This window comes from Mastacembelus armatus, chromosome 16 (assembly GCF_900324485.2).
Source record: "Mastacembelus armatus chromosome 16, fMasArm1.2, whole genome shotgun sequence".
Lineage (NCBI taxonomy): Eukaryota > Metazoa > Chordata > Actinopteri > Synbranchiformes > Mastacembelidae > Mastacembelus > Mastacembelus armatus.
Genome location: NC_046648.1, coordinates 23,137,143 through 23,147,935, shown reverse-complemented (window position 1 = coordinate 23,147,935; position 10,793 = coordinate 23,137,143). Strand labels below are relative to the sequence as shown.

The 10,793-nt window shown below is 41.3% G+C and overlaps 1 protein-coding gene across 1 annotated transcript; it reads left to right on the top strand.

Moving 5' to 3' along the window:
* The first annotated feature begins 1,973 nt into the window (after positions 1-1,973).
* tbx20 (T-box transcription factor 20) lies at positions 1,974-10,553 on the top strand. Its single transcript, XM_026317316.1, has 8 exons — positions 1,974-2,103; positions 3,060-3,297; positions 3,777-3,941; positions 4,810-4,918; positions 6,385-6,543; positions 7,516-7,592; positions 9,488-9,600; positions 9,878-10,553. Exons 1-8 carry the CDS (start codon positions 1,974-1,976, stop codon positions 10,204-10,206), a joined length of 1,320 nt encoding a protein of 439 aa, XP_026173101.1. The 3' UTR covers positions 10,207-10,553.
* Positions 10,554-10,793: the final 240 nt, after the last annotated feature.

The window sequence follows — 10,793 nt, the reverse complement described above, 5'->3', positions numbered from 1 at the left end:
TACTGTGGTGTTGCTACTTTTACTTCTATGTAAAAGAGCTTCAGCCCTCTCCACCAATCAGAGCAGCCATAGAAGGACTTTATGTCAAACCTGTCTGTTCACCAATAGAGTAGCATAGTATGATGCATATACTCTAAGAGGTCAGTGACTGACATATTGAACAGTGCTCCTGGCATCCTCCGCTGAGGAAACAGAAATTTAGATGTTTTTCCGCCTCGTTTACATTTACGTTGCAAACAGGGTGACGGTGTTGCTGCAGCCAGCTGGACTTTGATGGCCCTCCTCCAAGATGCCTTTGACCAAGATACTAAAGCCTGAATTGCTCCTGATGTGCAGGGAAATGATGCAAGTCCATGTAACACACAGACACACTTACATTATAAGTGAAAAAAACAAACAAACATGAACTGCAATATAAAACGCATCTTTTTTTACACAGTATAACAACATAGGCTTCACTTGCCGTCAGAGGGGCTTCTCGAAAAAAACAACATGGCTGTGTTAGATTAGACCTTACATTTATTCACATATTATATCAAAACACTTAAAATGACCAAGCCAGCTGAATATAGCTGAGTAGTATAACTTGATATCAAAGCTCAGGTTTGTTTCAAATAGCAATAATAACTAAAAACACACAAATACACAGTTGGATAAACATTTCAGATTCAGTGTTACTTACCCTTCCTGTTGATCCCATGTCCTCACACGTCCACTGCATATAACTGTCCATAAACCAGCTCAGGCTCCATAAAAACATCCTTGTAACTCCAGACTCCTCTGAGGATCGCCCCATTTTTAAGTTTTCTTCAGTGTTAAAGTAATCCACTGATAGTTGGCAGTAAATCAAATAGTCCACAGCAAACAGGAACTGCTGGTGGCAAATTCGGCCTAATTAATTTTGCCGCCATGTAAACCAATATGTAGGCCTACTGCAGGTCACACCGTAACCCGCTGAATCGGTGGATACACATTTCCGGTTTGTTGTAAATGTTTATATTAAGTGAAATTAAGAGAAGATTTTAACACAATATTTTCCAAAGGAGCTCCTGACGTCACTTCATGGCGTCACTGACCTAAAACCATAAGGGATAGTGGCGTAACCTTTTTGATTGACAGGTGAATGGCCAATTAAATACTGAGGTGTCGGGATGAGGGCGGGGCGTTAAAGTTGTTATTTAATGTTGGTCCCGTGCATCGTTAATGAATATCAAACTTTGTTTATTTATTTGTTCTTTAATAAGGCACCGCAGGTGTGTGTGTGTGTGTGTGTGTGTGTGTGTGTGTGTGTGTGTGTGTGTTTGATCAGAATCTGCTGGTCTATCACACTATCAGCACCATGTTGGGCAAACCTCTCCAGGAAAATCTGTCGTTTACTTTCTGGGTTTGTGTTTCCCAACATGTGGTCTCGGGCCCTCCAGAGGTCCAAACAAGGAGCCACTTTAAAAAAAAGTTTCACTTCTTAATTCTCCCCCTTAATGTTTCAGTGACAACAGAGAATTACAACATTTATTTCCTTTGTCTCCCTGTATTTGGGGTCTTTGGCATTAAAAAAACTCTGACAAGCCTCTGGGTATTTAATTGGCTGCTCGGTCTCAGAGCTGCTGTGGAACAGTGGGAGTGTGACGTGGAAAGAGAGGCAGCGATTGGAGGGCAGACTGGAATTTATAAGGGGAGGGTGAGTCGGACTGAAGCTTCCCAAAGAGCACCCGGCCTCAGATCTGGCACCGCAAGAGGCGCACAGATCCTTGGCGTCGTTCCTCCTGCTTCCTTCATCATGCGTCCACCAAGACGAACAACTCCACAGTGACAAGTGTCCCCAAAGTGGCGAGTGTTTGTGCGCAAAGAGAACCGGGGAGAAACTGTGCCCATTTTACTGTTTCTGTCCGCTGGGAGCCGAACAGGCGGAGCTGAGCCTTTCGACGGGATTTTTTTATACAGGGGAATATTTTGGTCCGAGACCTTTTACCGACATGGAGTACACGTCATCCCCGAAACCGCAGCTCTCGTCCCGGGCAAATGCTTTCTCCATAGCCGCTCTGATGTCCAGTGGGAAGCCCAGTAAGGATAAAGAGGCGGAGGAGAACACCATCAAACCTCTCGGTAAGGATGGGACACACAATAAAACTCATTCAGTTTTAATATTTGTGCTTTAGATTACAGGCACAGGTTTTCACAGCTGCTTTACGCACAATGTCTTGAAGGTTTACGAAGAATTAATTGACGTGTAAAGTCCAGGCCGAAGACCTGGAATAAATCTAAAATACTACAAGGGTCATAAGAAAGGAAATAAAACTGTCTGGTGCCAGGAAGCTTCAGAAACCGACATTTACAAGTGGATTAAATAACTTACACAGATCAAACCTACCGGAAAATGTTTTTAATATTCCCATCATCAAAATAAAACAATAGTGACGCTTTATATTTGGTATAAGAGTTACCAGGCCCCAGTTATTTATATTAAAAACTGTCAGAACTGTAGCAACAACGAAACTATTAGAAAATGATTTTAAACATAAAATGAAAATGTTCAGTTGTTCAAAAAGAAAAATCTCAGATTTACAAATTGGATAAATCTGATTTTTTTTTTTACCAGAGATAAATAATATATAATCATTTAGAAATGTATTTTATTTCATTTCATAGCTTTTAAATAAAATTGGCTTCTTTCTTTTTCCAATTTTAATTTATCTGCTCTATAATTTTAAAGAATATAGTTTATAAACTTTAGCAAACAGAAATGTTTTTTTTTTCATTTTACTTTGATAATTTGAATGAAATTATAATAAACATTTTTAATAAGAACAAATTAAACCCAAATATAAACTGTAGATGTTGCTCAGTTTTATTTCTTCTCATCCTGTAATAATGACGACAATCCAGACTAGAGTCTAAATTAGACTCTAAACTACATTCAGGGCCACGGACTTTCTGAACATGCATTTACTCTTTTATTGCTTCACATGCCGACAGGGCTGATGATAATAACGATTAATAATAATGAGAATAATTAAAACCAAATCTTCACCCTGCTGTTTGTTTCTGTTTCCCTGATACAGAGCAGTTCGTGGAGAAGTCCTCCTGCAACCAGCAGTCTCTGGCTGACATGTCCTCTCTGGATGGGCACGGGGACTTCAGCGGGAGCGCGCCAGCCGTGTGCACGGAGCCGCTCATTCCCACCAATCCCGGCATCCCTAGCGAGGAGATGGCAAAGATCTCGTGCAGCCTGGAGACCAAAGAGCTGTGGGACAAATTTCATGAGCTCGGCACCGAGATGATCATCACCAAGTCTGGGAGGTAAACGAGCGACTGGCGTCTTTTTAACGAGCCTCCTTTTTCTTTGCTTTTCTTATTTGGCCGCTTGGTCTATGACAATAATACAGGCCCAGCCCACGATAACATCATAGGAGCCTGTTTTATCAAACCCTGAAATAAAAGCACTTAGATATGTAGCATTTAGGTTCTTATTAGGCCTATAAATACCTCATATTATCCCCTAACGCGTAAATCCAAAATATAAGAGCGCAGCTCTCACACAGGTCACACAGTTTTAGCGGCCTGTAGCCGCAGTGTACAACAGGTACACATGCTGGTTTCACTCACTCACTACAGTGTTGTAGATATTTATACAGGCTTTAAGGGAACGAAATAAAAAACAAGAAAGGACACATAATAATGAATTAATTATAGTGAAGACCTTTGTAGAAGTTCTTAGGATGGACATGACCTTATTCTGAAACCCTTTAGCCCAGTACTGACTAACGTCACTTCATCAGGAGGATGTTCCCCACCATCCGGGTCTCTTTCTCCGGGGTGGACCAGGACTCAAAGTACATCGTGCTAATGGACATCGTCCCGGTGGACAACAAGAGGTACCGGTACGCCTACCACCGCTCCTCCTGGCTGGTGGCCGGGAAGGCCGACCCTCCTCTGCCTGCCAGGTAGGAGACCCCCCCCCCCGCAAATACATGTTTCACAGGCAAACAGCGAGAAATTATTATTTTAAATATTATTACACCTATGAAATTTAACTGAAGTGGGAATATCAGCATATACACAACAATCGGATTGGATTTATTTTAATAGTCTAATTATGTGAATGAACCTCTAGTATAAAAAGGCCTGGAAGCGCCTGTGGTGTTTAAAAACACAAGTCAAGTAATTTTCATTTTCAGAATTTTAAACTAAATGAGTCTTTACCCGCAGTTAAGAGTCAGTAGATCTGTTTTTATTATTGTTAGAGGCTAGAAACACAGAACTGATCAAACTGAGACCACCTGACTGAAACCTCGACATCATTTATAACTGAGGCGCTTCTTTGTGCAGGATCAGAACCTGCTGAACAACATTCATCTTTTAGTTCAGTGTAAATCACTAACAAAGGTGGAGCCGGGCCGTTTTTGAACGCGGTTCGTTTAGGAAAAAACTATTAAAGCTCAAAAACGAGATGATGGTTTATCCTCTTAATAAATTAATATCTTCCAAACTCATTTTATGTGTTTTATTGTCCGGTTCTCTAACAACGGAACAAACGCCGTTTAAACGCGTGGCCTTCGGGCGCCTGTCAGCCAATCAGAGCTGAGGATGTGAACTGCTGCGTTGATATTAAGATTCCAAGTCTCGGGAGCAGGTGTGTTTTGTCGAGTTCACTGTTCCTATATTTGTATTTACTTTAACCCAACCATGTTCCGCAGCCGGTCCTGTTGGATGATGCTGGGCCTGGCCCAGCCTTATTCCAAGTCTCAGCAGATACCGCTGCCTGCTCCCGGCCCTTGGGATTAAATATCTGACCTTTCTCCTCCCCGGCAGGTTGTACGTCCACCCGGACTCTCCGTTCACCGGAGAGCAGCTGATGAAGCAGATGGTTTCTTTCGAGAAAGTCAAACTGACAAACAACGAACTGGACCAACACGGACATGTGAGCGCCTCTTCCTTTATTCCTCTGTTGTTAAAAGCACCAGATTCAAAGATGATCTCAAACCACTACTGTATTTTTAAACTGTGTGCAGGTTTTGTAAATGTACATGGAGAAATATGGTTTTACAGACACAGCTCATACTGAAGTGTGTCACCTCCACAGAAATAAAAAGCTGACATCATAATTACTCGCCCGACTCAAGAAAATTGCTCTTTTAATCCTGGGTTCAGTGAAGGCATCATGGCAGGCACAAACGGAGCAGAAAAAGACGTTTCACAAGAGAGAAGCCTTTGAGATTTATCCAGAGTTCAGCCAACAGTCTGTTTGTTTCTGCTCCAACAGCTTCCTCACACTGCGGAATTAAGAAACACAAAACACATCAGGACCGTTTTTAATTTGTTTCATTTCTGCCAAACACCATGAGATTATTTTGGCAGACATCCCGCTTATTTCTTTCATTTTAAAAATAATTCCTGCACAAATATTGTGTTTTCTCTTGTGTGATTTATCAATATCTGGTGACAGGCCAATTAATTTTCTAATTTCCTAAGTGCTGCTGAAGCATCGTGCATTGGAAAAATCTGAATGATATAAATACATAAATTAATAAGGTTTGATTTTTACTGTTTTCTCTGCCACAAAACTCACTTTACTCATTTATGCATTTCAGTCATAAAGTGCCGACAAATAAATGAGTGAATGAAATTTATAGTATGTTGTTTTTTTTGTTTTTTTTATAAAGGCCCAGCGTTAAGTTTTCATCGCTCTGCATTGTCTGTTGTCTCACTCTGTTTTTATTTATTGTGCGTCACTTGCCTTTGGATCAGACCAGAAATGTCCTCAAAAGTACTTAAACGTTATCTCATTATTATATTATGTCGTGCTGAGGTGAAGGTTTCACAAATGTTTCTGTGTTACTGTTGTAGATTTGCTGTGTTCACAGATTTTAATATTTACTCATATATTCAATTCATTTAATATTATTTTCATTTGAATATATTTGTAAAATTCAAAATTTTCCCTGGACCAACTTTTGATAAAAACTAATTAAAACTGCACATGGTTTATTTCTGATGGAGTTTAAAAATAAATTTTATAATATACATGGAAATAAAATATTCTCCAGTTGATTTTAGTCCAAAAATTATTTTGGCAGAATAAGATATTTTGGAGTATTTCATATGTAGTACTCTAATATTATACTGTAGTACAAATGTATTTTATACTGTATCAGAGCATGAAAATTTGATTTTACATTTTATAAATTACAAATTAAAATAAACTGCTTCTTTGAAATTGATGTTAGCATTTCATTTTGTATAATCACCGTAAAGCTCAGTGTTGAGTTCAAACCTCAGAGTAGTTTTCCAGTAAACTATAAAATGAATAAGTGAACAGAACTGACCTTGAGCGTGACGGATGCACCTTTCGAATCATTTTCTCACGAGTCTGCTTGTCTTCCGCAGATCATCCTGAACTCCATGCACAAGTACCAGCCTCGGGTCCACATAATCAAGAAGAAGGACCACACCGCCTCGCTGCTCAACCTCAAGTCTGAGGAGTTCCGCACATTCGTCTTCATCGAGACCGTGTTCACCGCTGTCACGGCCTATCAGAACCAGCTGGTGAGTGACAGACAGCTGAAGGGCCTTGTTACTGTAGGGGCTTATAATAAACCTTTGGTTTCCAATAAATAAACATCACAGTTTGAATTGAGCTGAATTTGACATGAAAGTGCAGACATTCAAACCGTTTTCTCCTCTGTGCTGAAAAGCTGAGCTGGAAAGTTTGTTGTCGTTGAGGAAGATCATGTGATTCAAGGAGAACGTCCAACAACAGCCACTAAACATTCCCATTTAATACTGAAGGAACAAAATACAAACAGTAATACAACGAAGTCACAATAACTGCTTCGTCTAAGCTCCTGTGGGTGAACAGATCCACGTGTGTGAATCATCAAAAAGCCAAATAAGCTCATCAGGTCTTTTCAAATCAATAATAAAAATATCATTTGACATTTAATTTGCCGTATGAACACAGCTTTGTACAACAAACATGTTTCTACTTTCTGTTTTGGTGCCGCTTTAAACTTTGTTTATAAGTATTTGTCTAGAACAGTAGATATTCACGGCTAAGTGAGCAACACGGTTATATTTTATATTCATGGCTGTTATTTATGAGCAGGCCGACACTCTGTTGGGGCCTCACTGATCATAGTAAGAAGGTGATTGAGAAAATACGGTTTCTCCTCCCTCCTTTCTCCTGGAGTGTCTTAGCTTCTGGTTTGTTTTGGAGTGTAAGAAGAGTCGACAGCAATTAATAGATTATTATTATTAAGGAGTAAAAATAACATTTAAAGCCTGAGCTCTGGATGTTGTTTGTGGTGTTGTGGTAACCTCACAGTGAAAAGAGCCAAAGCTGCAGGAAGGAGCATGTTGAGGCAGACAGACTGGTTTTCTGTGCTGAGAAAAATAAGCAGAAAACACAAAAACCAATGAAGAAGACGCTGAAGTGAAAGACTCAAGGCAGTTATGGGAGGGTGAAGGAACACGAGGGATGAGAACACACAAAAACACTCACCTGCTCTGTTTTCCCAGATAACCAAACTGAAGATTGACAGCAACCCGTTCGCCAAAGGCTTCCGGGACTCCTCGCGGCTGACAGACATGGAGAGGTACAGGGGATTCTGGGTCCTGCACTGTTTGTTTAGCTTTGGACCTCGACCACCGATAAGATACACAAGGAGGAGTGTGTTTGTGTGCGGGGTTAGATATCCTGCTGCTCATTAGTAAATACAGAAGCTGCAGTGTTTGCATTCACGTTCATTTTTCTTTCATACTATTCTTCATCTTCCCTTCTTCTCTTTTCCCTTCTACAAATTTAATGTCTTTATTCACATCTTTCCTCCATCTTTATCATATTCTACCTTTCCTTATTGGTAAAACTTTCATTCTTTCTTTCTTTCAGTTTTGTCTCCTCCATTCTGTCATTTACTCACATATTTTTTTTTAATCCTTCTTGACCTTGTTTCTCTGATTATTCTGTTTCTTTGAATTGTCTTGTCCTTCGTCTTTACCTGTTCATTTTTCCTCCTTTATTACATTTCTTCTTTATTTTCTTATCTACTAATTTTCCTTGTTTTTTGCTGGTTGTTCATTTCTTTGTCCTGTTTTCTTTCTAGTTTTTCATTTTGTGTCCTCTCAGTATTGTCTCCTTGTTCTTCTTTTCTTTACTTCCAGTGTTCCTCCTTTCTCTTTTATGTTTTAGTAGTTGTATTTTTTTAATTTTATTTCACCATGTTGTTTGTGAAAGAGGGAGTCAGCCCATGTTCATTTCCTCACTCACACACACAAAAACACACAGTTACAAATCCCTCCAAAGGATTTTAATAGGCGCTGCCAAAACACACACTTCTAGTAATTCCTGATTCCGGCACTATGGCCAAAATCAGCTGACAAAATCAAACCATCTGCCCATTTTCCTCAATCAGACATCCCAAACTGAGGCCACCAAAACACCCCCCCCCCCACCCCCCGTCTGCTCTGTCTTTCTTTTTTTGAAGGCTGTGAATTAGACCTGATCAATTGATCTTCAGGGAGCTGCAGAAATCACATTAGTCTGGAGTCGGCCACTGCACTAAAACACACTGTAATTCAATTGGCTGCAGTGACTGATTGAAACCAGCATAACCTGCCCCTCCCACCTTCCTCCAGCCTTGCTGTGCATTGTGGGAGTTTGCTGTGGCCTCTGCGCTCCAGGGGCCTGATGCTGATAAAAACACACACATTTGTACTCCTCTGCTGACAGATATTGCACTTTCCTAACCTAATTGGAGGGATGGGGTCTGCAGGGGGGGGGGGGGCTGCTAATGTGGACGCATGGCTCTCATGATGCAGACCACTTGCCTGTCTACCCATGACCACACACACACACACACACACACACACATGCATGCATGCTCACTACCTCCCCCAACAATTTGTGTCACTGTGTTTGAGAAGTGCTGTCTGACAAGACTCAAATGAGCTAATGCACTTTGTGGGATAGTGAACACACACACACACACACTCCCAAATCTACGTGCACCGTCAACACAAACATGAGAATTAGAACACACACACACACACACACACACACACACACACAGAGGACTCAAATATTCAGGTGTACAGAACCAGATATTATACAGATAACAATAGTGCTGTCAGATTCTGGGAAAATCTGAAATATTTTAAATATGAAATATTTTTACTTTATATTTCTGAACATGTGAGAGATATTTAATGTTTTCTAGTTTGCATTGTCAGTTATTGTTCCTGTCTGTCTAGTCAGGACAAAAGATGTGATCTAAAAGAGGCTTTCAGGGTTAAAATATATGAAGGTCACAGATATCAGTGAAAACTGTGTGTAGTATTTGTTGGTTGCAAATACACAGAACTTTGAAAATAATAGTATAGTGTGCGTAAATGCAAATAAAACTGTTAGATTAGGTGCAGTTCCATAAAATACAGACTTACCTTGAAAAAAAAGAGATTTATTTTGGGGCTGTCTCTTCGGCTTTTGCTGCAGGGAAAGTGTTGAGAATTTGATCCACAAGCATTCGTACGCCCGGTCGCCGATCCGGACCTACGCTGGTGACGAGGACAATCTGGGAGAGGATGGACACTCCACACACACCAGAGGTGAGAAGTCAGACACACAGCAGATCACGTCAGTACAGATGTGATAGCTAAAAGGGATCTTAAGGAAATAATCATCCAATGCTAACAAGTCACAGACACATGTGAAGGTTATTAAAAAAGACTAGACTTTAAGAGCAGGTTCTTTGAATGTTGGCTGGAATAGTTTACAGTCCTCGATGTTCCTGAGTAGATTACATTTGTTTTATGGCCAATAAATCCTATGAAAACACCAGGACAGTGCACATTGGTAATATCCTGATATTTCCATCTCCTGCAGGCTCAGCATTTACCGCCTCAGACAACCTGTCCCTCAGCTCATGGGTCACCAGCACCTCCGGCTTCTCAGGCTTCCAGCACCCACAGTCCCTGTCTGCCATGGGCACCGGCACCGCCTCTCTGCCCCATCCCATCCAGGGCTCCCTGCCCCCTTACAGCCGGCTGAGCATGCCACTGACGCCCACCGCTCTGGCTGGAACCATGCAGGGAAGTGGACCGTCCTTCCCATCCTTCCACATGCCCCGCTACCACCACTACTTCCAGCAGGGCCCCTACGCCGCCATCCAGGGACTCCGCCACTCCTCCACGGTCATGACACCCTTTGTATGACTCCGTCCTGAGGAGGAGACGGGCCAGTCTTGTTCTGACACCCACCCCCAATCCAGTGCAGCAAGTTATCTCACCACACGGGCTCATCACTCCTCATCCAGTTTGTACCTTTCCCTCTGGTCTTTGTAAATAGTTCACCTGCAGTGAGCAAGGTGACAGTACCCACATGAAGAGGATGGGGCTTATTAAAAGTGAATCCAGAAAAAAAGACTTTCTGAAAGATCCCGGTCCTGCAGAAACACCTGCAGGTCCAGAGGTTTCTAAAAACTCTTTATTGACATTGTACAAACACTTATGACCTCAATACAAACTATAAAACTGAATGCAAGATGATAACGGAGCATGTTTGATTTTGGCTCTTGAAGAACAGAACGTGGAACCTCAACTTAGGACTTATTTTAACAATATTCAGAAGATCGTGCGCTCTGAAGTGGCTACAAGCGCGTCGCTGAGGCTTTAAACATGGCAGGATGCTTTGTGATCCCCCGATAACGCAACCTGAGATTACTCTTTTGGAGAAACTCGTCTGATGCTTCAGTATGTTGGACAGTAAGGCTCAGTCTCAGCCTGTGAACATTTCAGCATAT